Here is a 14,883-nt window from a genome sequence, read left to right as displayed (position 1 = left end):
CCCTAAAAGATGTAAACAATCAGGAGGAAAAACAGACATATCCTTGAATGAGGTACTTGGTGAAAGAAAAAAAGAAAAAAAGGAAAGGTACTTTTCAACTCTGTATCCCTTAGTAAACAATTTTCTCATTCCTCATTACCTTTTTAAAGCAATTTTCTGTCCCAGTCAGAAAAATGGTAAACATTTGTCACACAGTTCAAATTTACAACCAACCTGTTTGCCACGTTACTGTTTGATATATTCTATCATGTCACCATTCCTATAAATATTTAACTGTATACACAAGCATGACTCCTGGGATTACAATTTTGACCCAGCAAGCAGACTGCTTCCAAAATATCTTGTGTCTGTAGGAAGCAGGCCCTTCTGGAGAAGTCCTGCCTCTCCGTGGAGGCTGAACACAAATCCTGTCTCCTTTAAGAAGCCTCCTCAGACCTTCCCAATAGGTATTCTTATCTCCTTCCTGCATTCTTCACAGTAGCTGATTCATAAATATTTGCTACATGGAACTTCTCGTCTGCATGCCAAAGCAACTCAGTTTCCCAATGCCTGCCTTCTCCCGAGGACTTTCCTCCCCAATATTACTGTATCCTCACCCTGTGCATGGGCAGAAGATAATACTCTCCATCATGACTCCATGGGCCATAATATAGTTCTGTTTGGAGGGTGGCTGGGAACTGTCAGGGAGTGGGAAGGCATGAGGTCAGAGAACACCTTGTTACGTGATTCTGCTACCTCTCTACAAGGGATTTTTTATTTCTGCTTAGATATTGATTTTCAGTGTATTAAAAAAATACACACTTATTGGAATTGTTGACCTCATTTGAATATGATTATGAATTAGATACTGGTAATGTATCAATGCTTAAATTTCTTGATTTTGGTCACTGTACTGTCTATGTAAGAGAAAATCCCTGTTCATAGGGAATACACACTCAAGGATTAGGAGAAAAAGGGCACAACGTTTACAATTTACTTATCAAACCAAGACTTGGAAACATTTTTATTTCCTTCATCTCAACCCCAACCCACGTCACATGAGCTGATCAGATCTGCCAGTCTGTGTTGTTAATTCCAGTTCACTCTGCTCTCTCTTTGTTTCTCCTACCTCCATTCTGGTTCAGACTTTCACTAGTTTTTACCTCATATCCCCTAATTACATTCTTCTCTAATCAATCCTGTATACAAATGTCAAATTAATCTTCCACTACAGGGATGGGACACCTGCGTGGTTAGGTCAGTTAAGCCTCTGGCTCTTGGTTTCGGCTCAGGTCATGATCTCATGGTTCACAAGTTCAAGCCCCACATTGAGCTCTGCGAATGATAGTGTGGAGCCTACTTAGGATCCTCTCTCTCTCCCTCTCTCTGCCCCTCCCACGTGTGCTCTCTCAAAATACATAAACTTAAAAAAAAAACAACAACTTCCAGTGCAGGGATTATAAACTATCCACTCTCTAGCCAAACATACCAGGAGCTGTTTTAGTTAGCTCGGGGGGGGGGGGGGGGCAGGGGGTAAGGCAGAGGTGCCCAATAAAGAGTTTTTAAGTATTTTGAATCAAAAATGGGGAGATTTCCTATAAAAATTTAGTTTTGCGGTTTCTTTGGGAAAATTAAATCTGGCTACACTGGGCCCTTCCTCCAAATGGCAGCAACAGACTGAGGCTGAGTGTGACAGTCCCCCTTACACAGGACATGTGCTTCCCAGTTAGTTCATCACAGCCCACCACACTCTATGTTCATTCCACCATTCGCCCAGCTTTACGCACTTATGATACGGGCCAGGCCCTGCAAACATTTGCTGCTGTGACCCCAATCACACTTCTGTGTGTGTGTGTGTGTGTGTGTGTGTGTGTAGAGAGAGAGAGAGAGAGACAGAGAGAGAACAAAACCATAACATGAGATCTACCCCACGAACAAATTTTTTTAATTTTTTAAAATGTTTTATTTATTTTTGAGAGAGAGAGACACAGCATGAGCAGGGGAGGGGCAGAGAGAGAGGGAATCCGAAGCAGGCTCCAGGCTCTGAGCTGTCAGCACAGAGCCCGACGCAGGGCTCGAGCTCATGAACCATGAGATCATGATGTGAGCCAAAGTTGGACACTTAATCACCCAGGGGCCCCAACTTCACGAACAAAATTTTAAGTATACAATATAGTAGACTCTAAGCACAGTGTTGTACAGCAGATCACTAGAACTTTTTCATCTTACGTGACTGAAACCTACACCCAGTAAACAACAACAACCCATTGCCTCTGCCTCACCAGGCCCTGTCAACTACTGTTCTACTTTCTAAGAGTTTTCACTACCTTAGATATTTCATGTAAGTGGAATCACGCATTATTTGTTGCTCAGTGACTGGCTTATTTCAATCAGAAGGATGTTCTCCAGGTTCATTCGTGTTTGTAGTATGTGACAGACTCTGTCATCTTCTGTACGGCTGGATAGCATTCCATATATATATGGTGCAAATGTCTCCTTAAGATCTGGATTTCAATTCTTTTGGGATAAATACCCATCCAATAAATATGGATCATATGCGAATTCCATTTTGAATTTTTTGAGGAAACTCTGCACCATTTTCTACAACAGCTACACCATTTTACATTCCCACCAACAGGACACAGAGGTTACAATTTCTGTACACCCTCAACAACACCTGCTATCTTTTTGGTTTTTTGTTTTAATATTTATTTATTTATTTATTCTATTTTTTAAACGTTTACTTATTTATTTATTTAGAGAGAGAGAAAGAGCATGCACATGTGTGAGTAGGGGAGGGGCAAAAAGAGAGGAAGAGAGAGAATTCCAAGCAGACTCCACATAGAGCCCGATGTGGGGCTCCATCTCATGAACCATGAGATCCTGACCTGAGCCCAAATCAAGAGTTGGACTCATAACTGACTGAGCCACCCAGGTGCTCCTGTTTGTTATTTATTATGGCCATCCTGATAGGTGTGAGGTGATATCTTACTGTGAATTTGCATTTCCCTGATGATTATTGCTGTTGGGCATCTTTTCAAATACCTGCTGGCCATTTGTATGTCTTCTTTGGGAACGTGACTATTCAAGTCACCTGTCCATTTTTTAATCAGATTATTTGTCTTTTTGCTACCGAGTTCAAAATTTCATCATATGTTTTGAAAATTAACCCCTTATCAGATATATGGTTTGAAAATATTTTCTCCCATTCTGATTGTTCTTCACTCTGTTGATTGTTTCCTTTGCTATGCAGGATTTTTTTAGTTGTATGTAGTCTCACTTGTCTATTTTTGCATTTGTTTGTATTTTTCAGTGTTATATCCAAGAAATCATTGCCAAGAACAAAATCATGAAGTTTTTCCTTATGTTTTTTCCTAGGGGTTTTATAGTTTCAGATATTACATATAAGTCTTTTATCTATTTTGAGTTAATTTTTCTGTGTGGTGTAAGATAAAGGTCTAATTTTATTCTTCTTCAGGTGGATGTTGTTTTCCCAAAACCATTTGCTGAAAGAGTATTCTTTCCCCATTGTGAATTCTTGGCAACCTTTGCAAAGATCATTTGATCATACATAAATAGGTTTATCTCTGGGTTCCCTATTCTGTTCCATCTATGTATCTCTCTTTACTCCAGTACTATATTGGCTTGATTACTCTAGCTTTGAAATCATAAGTGTAATGTCTCCATCTTTGTTCTTCTTTGTCAAGATTGGCTATTTCGGGTTCTCTGTGGTTCTGAGTGAATATTAAGATTGTACTCCTATTTCTGTAAAAACTGCTATTAGAATTTTGATGGAGACTTTAGCCTCTACTACAAAGCTGTAATCATCAAGACAGCATGGTATTGGCATAAAAACAGACACATAGACCAATGGAATTGAATAGAAACCCCAGAACTAGACCCACAAACGTATGGCCAACTAATCTTTGACAAAGCAGGAAAGAACATCCAATGGAAAAAAAACAGTCTCTTTAACAAATGGTGCTGGGAGAACTGGACAGCAACATGCAGAAGGTTGAAACTAGACCACTTTCTCACACCATTCACAAAAATAAACTCAAAATGGATAAAGGACCTGAATGTGAGACAGGAAACCATCAAAACCTTAGAGGAGAAAGCAGGAAAAGACCTCTCTGACCTCAGCCGTAGCAATCTCTTACTCGGCACATCCCCAAAGGCAAGGGAATTAAAAGCAAAAGTGAATTACTGGGACCTTATGAAGATAAAAAGCTTCTGCACAGCAAAGGAAACAACCAACAAAACTAAAAGGCAACCAACGGAATGGGAAAAGATATTTGCAAATAACATATCGGACAAAGGGCTAGTATCCAAAATCTATAAAGAGCTCATCAAACTCCACACCCGAAAAACAAATAACCCAGTGAAGAAATGGGCAGAAAACATGAATAGACACTTCTCTAAAGAAGACATCTGGATGGCCAACAGGCACATGAAAAGATGTTCAACGTCGCTCCTTATCAGGGAAATACAAATCAAAACCACACTCAGATATCACCTCACGCCAGTCAGAGTGGCCAAAATGAACAAATCAGGAGACTATAGATGCTGGAGAGGATGTGGAGAAACGGGAACCCTCTTGCACTGTTGGTGGGAATGCAAATTGGTGCAGCCACTCTGGAAAGCAGTGTGGAGGTTCCTCAGAAAATTAAAAATAGACCTACCCTATGACCCAGCAATAGCACTGCTAGGAATTTATCCAAGGGATACAGGAGTACTGATGCATAGGGGCACTTGTACCCCAATGTTTATAGCAGCACTCTCAACAATAGCCAAATTATGGAAAGAGCCTAAATGTCCATCAACTGATGAATGGATAAAGAAATTGTGGTTTATATACACAATGGAATACTACGTGGCAATGAGAAAAAATGAAATATGGCCTTTTGTAGCAACATGGATGGAACTGGAGAGTGTGATGCTAAGTGAAATAAGCCATACAGAGAAAAACAGATACCATATGGTTTCACTCTTATGTGGATCCTGAGAAACTTAACAGAAACCCATGGGGGAGGGGAAGAAAAAAAAAAAAAAAGAGGTTAGAGTGGGAGAGAGCCAAAGCATAAGAGACTGTTAAAAACTGAGAACAAACTGAGGGTTGATGGGGGGTGGGAAGGAGGGCAGGCTGGGTGATGGGTATTGAGGAGGGCACCTTTTGGGATGAGCACTGGGTGTTGTATGGAAACCAATTTGACAGTAAATTTCAAATATTAAAAAATAAATTAAAAAAAAAAGAATTTTGATGGAAACTGCATTGAATCTGTAGATTACTTTGAGTAGTAATGACATTTTAACAACATGAAATCTTCTTATCAGTGAACATGAGATGTCTTTTCATTTGTGTCTTCTTTAATTTCTCTCAGCAATGTTTTGAAGTTTTCAGTGCATAAGTCTTTTGCCTCCTTGGTTATGTTTATTCTTAAGTATTTTACTCTTTTTGATGGTATTGTAAATGAGATTATTTTCTTAATTTCCTTTTCAGAGTGTTATTATTATTTACACATGCAACTGATGTTTGTATGTTCGTTTTCTATTCTGTAATGTTGCCACACTTGTTGATTAGTCATAACAGGATTTTCGTGGAATATTTAGAATTTTCTACATATAAGATTCTATCACCTGTGAAGCAATATACTTCTTCCTTTCCAATTTGGATGCCTTTTATTTCTTTTTTCTTCCCTAATTTCTCTGGCTAGTACTTCCAGTACTATGTTGGTTGTAGTACTTCACCACTAAAAGTGGTGAGAGGAAAAGATTTCTGTTTTTTATGTGGGGTATGATATTAGCTGTAGGCTTTACATATATGGCTTTTATTATGCTGAGGTAATTTCTTTCTACTCCTAGTTTGTTGAGTGTTGTTTTGAGTTTTTTTAATCATGAAAGGGTGTTGAATTTTATCAAATGCTTTTTGTTCATCTATTGGGATGATCATATGATTTTTATTCTTCATTTATTAATGTGGTGTGCCATATTGATTGATGTCCTTTGTTGAACCTTCCTGGCAATCCAGGGATATATCTTACTTGGTCATGGTGTATGATCTTTTAGTGAACTACTGAACTTTGTTTGCTAGCATTTAGTTAAAGATTTTTATATATATGTTCATTAGGCGTATTGGCCTGTTTTCTTTTCTTGTAGTATTTTTTTCTAGTTTTGGTATATGGGTAAGGTAGGCTTCATAAAATGAGTTTGTAAGTATTTTGTCCTCTTCAGTTTTGGGGGGTGGGGAAAGCTTAATAAGCATTGGCATTCATTCTTCTTTAAATGTTTGAAAGAATTTACCAGTGAAACCATCTGGTCCTGGGCTTTTTTTTTCTTTTTTAATGAACAGTTTTTGATTAGTGATTCAGTCTCCTTACTAGTAATTCATCTGTTCAGATTTTCTATTTCTTCATGAATAAATCTTGGTAGGTTGCATATTTTTTAGGAATTTATCCCTTTCTTCTGGGTTATCCAATTTGTTGGCATATAATTGTTCTTAATCTCTTATAATCATTTAATCTCTATGGCATCAGTTGTAATGTCTCCTCTTTCATTTCTGATTTTATTTATTTGCGTCTTCTCTCTTCTTAGCCAACCTAGCTAAAGGTTTGTCAGTTTTGTTCATCTTTTCAAAACACCAACTTGTAGTTTTGTGGATTTTTCCTATTATTTTTCTATTCTCTTTCACTTATTTCTGCTCTAATCTGAATTATTTCCTTTCTTCTGCTACTTTTGGGTTTAGTTTGTTCTTTTTGTAGTTCCTTGAGGTGTTAGATTGTTTATTAGAAAGCTTTCTTTTTTTTTCAGTGTAGGCATTTATCACCATCAACTTTCTTCCTATTGCTTTCACTGTGTTTCGTAGATCCAGTGTATTTTTCATTTCCATTTGTTTTCAAATATTTTCTAATTTCCCTTTAATTTTTTCTTTGACACTGGCTGTTCAACAGTGTATTAATTCTGCATATTTGTGAATTTTCCAGTTCTCTTTCTGCCATTAACTTCTAGTTTCATTCCAGTGTGATCAGAAAAGATACTTGGTATAATTCATTCTTCTTTAATTTCCTAATGCTTGTTTTGTGACCTAACGTGTGATCCATCTTAGTATTTGTGATCTAACAGGTGAATGTTCTGAGTATGCTTGAAAAGAATGTGTATTCTGCTGCTGTTGGGAGGAATGCTCTGCATATGTCTGTTAGGTCCATTTGGTCTATAGTGTTGTTCAAGTATTTCTGACTGGAGGTTCTATCTATTGTCAAAAGTGGGGCACTGAAATCTCCCACTATTATTGTATTACTATTTCCCCCTTCAGTTCTGTCAACGTTTGTATCATATATTTGGGTACTCTGATGTTGAGTGCATATACATTTATAATTGTCATATCTTTCTGGTGAATTGATCTCTGCTCAGGTCATGATCTTGGGGTTCGTGAGTTTGAGCCCCACGTCAGGCTCTGTGCTGACAGCTCAGAGCCTGGAGCCTGCTTTGAATTCTGTGTCTCCTTCTCCCTCTGCCCCTCCACCACTCTCTCTCTCTCTGTCTCTCTCTCTCTCAAAAATGAATACACATTTTAAAAACGCAAAAAATAAAATAAAGTGAGTCTCTTCTAGACAGCATAGAGTTGGATCTTGCTTTATATCCATTCAGCTAGTCTATATTTTTTGACTGGGGAGCTTAATCCATTTACATTTAAACTAATTATTAATAAGGAAGGACTATTACCATTTTGTTAACTGTCTTTTGCCCAGGATTGTTTCTGTCTACAGGCATCCTCTGCCCAGCCATACATCTTTTATCGACTTAATATCATTCTTCTGCTCTGTCTGTTCCTGTGCTTCCTTTCCTATTCTCCAAATGTACCCCTTTAAAAATTTTTCTGTCCTTCAAGGTTCACCTTACATGTCAGACCCTGCAAGAAGCCTTTTCAGTTTGCCTCAAAGACAGTACTCCTCTATGCTGAGAAATACCATAATACTTTGGTTGAACCATTCTTATGTCATTCACACTTGTGTTATAATTATTTAAGTATCTGTTTTATGAAATTATAAGCACCCTGAGAGCAAGGACAATGTATGTAACACTGAGCAACAGTCAACTATGAACCTTTGTACTTCCATGTAGTAGGTATTCATTTAATTCACTAGATTGAACTGAGAAGAGTGGAAAGAGCTGTCCTCTACCTGAACCTCCAGGGTGGTTCCCTCTCAAACCCCTCCACTGGCCTCTAGTTAACACTTCCTGCTCCAACTGGAGGGTTCAAGAAAAAGGAAACCTTTAGCCTTATCATGCTTCAATATCAGGTTTGGGATCGATCATTCAGAGTAACCTTAGTTACAACAACCTGTGAAAACATAAGAGGTCAATGATACCTTGCCTTCAGGATCCACCAGGAGAAGATGCTTTGCCTGGCCTCCCTGAAGTCCACTTAGCACATACTGACCAGGAGATGTTGCACTTTCTCGAACCAAAAAGTCCCCATCCTTTACCAAGAGGCTCTCTGCTGCCTTCCTGCTCAGCTTGCCATGGTAGCAGTCTTCATTCCGCAGCTGCTGCTTAATGTGTGGCAAAGAATGTGAGCTGGCAGGCTGGGCCGTGGCACCTGGCTGAACAGTTTCTGGTGCTTCTACAGTCAAAACACAAAGAGAGGCATCACCAAGCTACCTCCTCCTTCATTCATTCATTCATTCATTCATTCAGCAAATATAACCTGAGGCCCTACTGTGTGTCGTGCACTGTTTAAATAATGCTGCTTCTAGAACAAATGGAGTTTTGTTTCCAGAACTTCCCACAGGCTTTAATTTAATGGTAGAACCAAACATTGCCTTTGGCTTCTGTTGGCAGGAAAGACTTGACCAGGTGCAGGAGTTTTCCTTTCAGATGAGAAATGGGACTGACCTGCGAGAATTGCTTTCATAAATGCGGAGAGAGGCACTCTATGTCCCAGGGGCTGTATGTTAAAGAAAAAAGAGGCTTACGCAGTACCTGGATCAAAGATACTTTGAAAACATTCCCAAACTCTTTGAAAATGCCTATGGTAACTTTGGACTATGCCCACTTTTTAGTATTTAGCTTTTTATTTTTTAAACCAAATTACTAATGTGCTTCAGAGATGCCTCTGACCAAAAACTTCAAAGCTATGCTGAACCTCACAGCATTCCTATTAAATGACCACTCTGGTGTTTGTGTCACTCACCTGCGTGGATAAAGCACAGTTAATCACGTAAAATAAGGCAAAGCATCAAGGAGGCCATGGTCTGATGCAGTTCCCCAATGTTCTGCAGAACAAATACTCTCTAGAGTTGAGGGCAGAGGGGATGAAAAGGTATATCCGGGTGGCATGTAATAGTATTTTGATACTCATGGTAATAATAATTATTATGCAGTTCTCATTTATCATCTATGATAGGCAGCGCTCAGTGCTCTACACATATCTTGTTCGGTTCTCAAAACTAGACAGACAAGGAAATGGATCTTTAAAAAGACCACATGAATTACTCAAAGTCACATTGCTAATATGTTGTAAATCTGGGGTTTGAAATGACATCTATTTGACTCCAAAGCCCAGGTTCTTAATCACCACAGTCTAAAACCCTTGCCTTAAAAGTGAAAATCTTTCCATTATCAAAAGTGGTCTAGCCAACTCTACTTCTGCAGTACCTACAATGGTCCCAAGTAAAGAGCAAGCCTGGGGTGCCTGGACGGCTCAGTCGGTTAAGCGTCCGACTTCGGCTTAGGTCATGATCTCATGGTTCGTGGGTTTGAGCCCCCCATCGGACTCTGTGCTGACAGTTCAGAGTCTGGAGCCTGCTTCAGATTCTGTGTCTTCCTTGCTCTGCCCTTCCCCTGCTCACACTGTCTTTCTGTCTCTCTCAAAAATAAATAAACATTAAAAAAAATACCAAGGCTATCAGGATGATATACAGCATCTCCAGAAGTAATAAAAATTTTTAGGTCTGAATCCAGGTAAAAGTTGTATGGTTTACATGGCAAATTTAGTAGGAAAATAACTGCAGAAATCAGACTTTGTCTATTTAAATGCAAAGGATCTTTTGCATAGAAGCCACCCTTCATCTTTATAAATGCAGAAGTGTGTTTCCATGTCCTTATGCAAGGGTCTCGCAAATGAGAAATCCTCTTAACTCTAAGTTCTACAACTTACACTTGACAATCTCATGAAGTCATTGATACAGGCAACCAGTCCCTGCAGACATAACCCAATTCTCCTGTTAATATGTTATAGTTTTGTCGCTACTTAAGAACAGGATCCTCTCTGCATAGCACGATTATGATGCAGCATTCACAAATGTGTCTTTTTGAAAATATCTTGAGTCTGTATTTAATGGCTGAAAATATTCTCCTCCACAATCAGGTCCATCTATTGTTGCCAGAAAAGGGCTGAAAAAACGTGTCCAGATTTGATAAATAATAAATGAAGTTGGCCTTAGTGCTGCTTGCTTTGAGGCATAATAGAGAACTCTGATAAGTAGTTGCATGTGTGTTTGTGTATGTGAGAGGGAAAGTGTTTGTGTGAGTGGAAGAGAGATACATGCATGCGTGTGTGGGGGCACACATCTTAATGCATGATGGCTTTCAGTTTATTCTGAGATAAGGGTGGAGAGCTTTTGGACAAGGACAAAACAAAAGAAAAACAGACATGATATCATCTTGAAAAGAGGCAACAGATCATGAGCCAGCCTGAGGATATGGACAATATTTTCCTAACACAGTTTCCCAGATTAGCAACAGAATAGCACACACTGTGCTGGGACATTTCAATCATCTAAAAATTTGCTGAAAATCTACTTTTCCTAAAACTAGAATATCTGAAAGATTTTTTTTAAATTTGTTTTAATTTTAAAAAGTTGTGCATGCTACTTGTTTTTAAAATCTGGGAAACACAGAGAAACAAAGAAAAATAATCACCTGTGGTCCCATCACCAAATACAACTACTCTTTAACATTGTGGCACATTACCTATTAGCAACTCCTTTCTCACATAATGTTGACTTTGAGAAAGATAATCATCATTTAAATCTAGTTATTTACACAAAATTCCCATAGAAAATTTAGTAAGTTATTGACTTGATATAATTAATAACATATTTTCTCAGAAGTAGTGAAGATCAAGGATGCAACATGATTACGGCCACTGTACATTTAAGTGAGACCTAAAAAGAAAAAAGTCATAGGAATCATAGAAGAAAGCAATCATGTCATCTTGCAGTTCCCATAGCAACCGAAAACATATTTTTCACAATCAGAAATTTGGGAAAGCCCAAGACAGATATGAATATCCACACCCATAAGCATCTGATGGGCAAAACCTCAGACAGGGAGCCTAGGGCTTAAGGAAGAGAAAAATATCTGACAAGCAAAATCAGATTAAACAATCGCACGTAATCCCGGTGATAAAGAATAAGACATTTAAAGAAACCAATGTGAACTGTGAAGACAGCATACTGATGCATTCAATTTTTAAGTAGCACATGTGACTGGGTACTTCGGGGTAGAAATGATTATTACATTAACAAAGGGCTGAAAAAATAGATGTCCATCAATAAGGGGATGATTATATAAACTATGACATGCTCATATAATACTATAAAACAATTGAAAATAACAAAGATTTGTTCATGCAACATAGGAGGACATAAATATGTAAAGCAAATATTAACAGACTTGAAGGGAGAAATAGACAGCAATACAGTAGTAGTAGGGGACTTCAATACCCATTTTCAACAATAGATAGATGATCCAGATCGAAAATCAGTAAGGAAACTTTCGACCTCAAACTACACATTAGACCAGATTGACTCAACAGACAGTGACAGAACATTTCACCCAAAAGCAATAGACTATATACATTCTTCTCCAGTGGACATGGGACATTCTCCAGGATAGATCATATGTTAGGCCACAAACAAGTCATAATACATTTTTTAAAAATGAAATCATATCAAGTATCTTTTCTGACCACACTGATATGAGAAATCAATTACAAGAAAACTAGGTAATTCACAAATATGTGGAGATTAAACAGCATGTCACTAAACAACAAACGGGTCAAAGAATAAATAAAAAAGTAAATCATAAAATATCCTGAGACAAATGAAAATGAAAAAAACCTATGAGATCCTAGCAGAGGCAGTTTTAAGAGGGAAGTTCATAGCAATCAATACCTCCATTAAGAAAACAGGGGTACCTGGGTGCTCAGCCAATTAAGCACAGAATTCTTGATTTGGGCTCAGGTCATGACCTCACAGGTTCCTGAGATTGAGCCCCAAGTCTGGCTCTGTGCAGACAATGCGAAGCCTGCTTAGGATTCTCTCTTTCTTCTCTCTCCCTCTCTCTCTCTGCCCTCCCCTGCCACTTGCGTGCATGCACATGTGCTCTCTCTCTCTTTCTCTTAAAATAAATAAACTTAAAGGGGTGCCTGGGTGACCCAGTTGGTTAAGTGTCCGACTCTTGATTTCAGCCCAGGTCATGATCTCACAGTTCGTGAGTTTGAGCCCCGAGTTGGACTCCGCACTGACAGTGTGGAGCCTGCTCAGGATTCTCTCTCTCTTCCTCTCTCTCTCTGCCCATCCCTTACTTTCACATACTCTCTCTCAAAATAAACTTAAAAAAAATTAGATAGTATCAATACTAGTAATTCCCTTCTGCCAAGTTTGATAAAAATAAAGATTGTGTTGAGCTTTTCCTACACAGTGTGATAGAATTAATTGGGGAGCCCAGAAGGCATACTTGGGAGATACTACACTCATACCTCAAGATTTGTTTTTGTTTGTTTTATTTTGTTTTACTGAACTAATCAGTAAGCTTTTGACTGGAAAAGGGAAGCTAAGTATGCCTAAGTAAGGAAAGAAATATCAGGAAACATTAAGGAGGAAAGGTTAAAAAGTATATTTCAGACATTTTGCAGAAATTTATGTATAAGGTTATCCCTACTCTATCTTATTTAATTTTATTAAATCAACATTATTTATACTTTTAGAGTTGGAATTAATTTTTTTGGAGAGAACAATTGCATCAGGGGGGCAGGAGGGCTATGGTACACTATATCCTAATAGGAAATAAAGACTGAAGAAATACCTGAAGTCTTTATTTAAACATGTTCCCTCCAAGTCCGGGAGAGGCAAAAGGATGACAAAAAGGCTGAAATCAGTAAAAATGCATTTTGACATTAAAATTTTGTACAAAGCTGGCCTTATTTACTTTCAACTAATGACAGGAATGTTAACATACATTGATTTTACTTTTTCATAGTATTGAGTTGTCCATGACAAAAGACAAAGGTTCTTTGTTTACATTATAAAGATTTTTTCCTGCTATGCTGTGCCTTTTATTCCCATGATGTATTCATTCCATAACTGGAAGCCTGTTTTTCCCACTCCCTTTCACCCATTTTGCCCAACTCTCTTCTCACATCCCCTCTGGCAACCATCAGTTTGCTCTCTGTATTTATAGGTCTGATTCTGCTTTTTGTTTCTTTATTCATTTCCTTTCCTTATAGAGCCCACATATGAGTGAAATCATATAGTGCTTGTCTTTTTCAGTCTGACTTATTTCTGACTTAGCATAATACCCTCTAGGTCTGTCCATGCTGTTGCAAATGGCATGATCTCATCCTTTTTTATGGCTGAAAAACATTCCATTACACCACACACACACACACACACACACACACACCTCTTTATCCATTCCTTTATTGAAGGACACTAAGTTGCTTCCATATCTTGACTGAGTTATAAAGATTTTTAACATTAAAGATTTGCTTATAAGGGAACTGCAGTTATGAATCAATGAATATCCCAGATCCCCTAACTCAGGCCACCCACTAAGTGAGTTTTCTTTTTTTTTTTTTTTTAAGTTTCTTTATTTTGAGCCTCAAAAAATTAAAAATAGATCTACCCTATGACCCAGCAATAGAACTGCTAGGAATTTACCCAAGGGATACAGGAGTGCTGATGCATGGGTGCACTTGTACCCCAATGTTTATAGCAGCACTCTCAACAATAGCCAAATTATGGAGATAGCCTAAATGTCCATCAACTGATGAATGGATAAAGAAATTGTGGTTTATATACACAATGGAATACTATGTGGCAATGAGAAAGAATGAAATATGGCCCTTTGTAGCAACGTGGATGGAACTGGAGAGTGTTATGCTAAGTGAAATAAGTCAAACAGAGAAAGACAGACACCATATATTTTCACTCTTATGTGGATCCTGAGAAATTTAACAGGAGACCATGGGGGAGGGGAAGGCAAAAAAAGAAAAAAAAAAGGTTAGAGAGAGGGGGCCAAAACATAAGAGACTTTTAAAAACTGAGAACAAACTGAGGGTTGATGATGGGTGGGAGGGCGGGGAGGGTAGGTGATGGGTATTGAGGAGGGCACCTGTTGGGATGAACACTGGGTGTTCTATGGAAACAAATTTGACAATAAATTTCATATTTAAAAAAAGAGAGAGAGAGAGACAGAGAGCATGAGTCAGAGAGGGGCAGAGAGAGAGAGGGAGATAGAGAGAATCCCAAGCAGGCTCCATGCTGTCAGCGCAAAGCCTGATGGGGGGCTCGAACTCACGAAATGTGAGATCATGACTTGAGCCGAAGTCGGATGCTTAACTGACTGAGCCACCCAGGTGCCCCTAAATGAGTTTCCTAATAATACACTGTTGCTTTGAAAAGTCCATGAAATGGAAGCCATCAAGCATATACTCTTATCAAGTTAGTTTTAATACCTGAGTTTTAATACCTGAGGTCCAAGTTAGTTTTAATACTTTTTTCAAAAAACTACCTCCCCTAACAAATATTACTTTATCCATACCAGTCACTGTACAATGGACTGTTAAATCCACTGCAGAAATCTGAACTGATTGCATATTCCATCATCCATCACACAAAA

At 38.3% G+C, this 14,883-nt stretch overlaps 1 protein-coding gene across 4 annotated transcripts in view; it reads right to left on the bottom strand.

Moving 5' to 3' along the window:
- SHC4 (SHC adaptor protein 4) overlaps window positions 1-14,883 on the bottom strand; it is a 130,556-nt gene that overhangs the window by 2,759 nt on the left and 112,914 nt on the right. For 3 of the 4 annotated variants that reach the window (XR_006203586.1, XM_042942097.1, XM_042942098.1), the window contains one exon: window positions 8,346-8,599. Coding sequence is in view for 3 of the 4 variants with exons in the window: in XM_042942097.1 (XP_042798031.1) it covers window positions 8,346-8,599 (254 nt within the window). In the remaining variant the exon portion in view is untranslated. Of the gene's footprint in view, window positions 1-8,345; window positions 8,600-13,068; window positions 13,132-14,883 lie in introns of those variants that run through there. The other variant, XM_042942099.1, reaches the window with a different exon arrangement.

The sequence above is a fragment of the Panthera leo genome, chromosome B3 (genome assembly GCF_018350215.1).
Source record: "Panthera leo isolate Ple1 chromosome B3, P.leo_Ple1_pat1.1, whole genome shotgun sequence".
Taxonomy (NCBI): domain Eukaryota; kingdom Metazoa; phylum Chordata; class Mammalia; order Carnivora; family Felidae; genus Panthera; species Panthera leo.
This window is presented reverse-complemented; position numbering and strand designations above follow the sequence as displayed.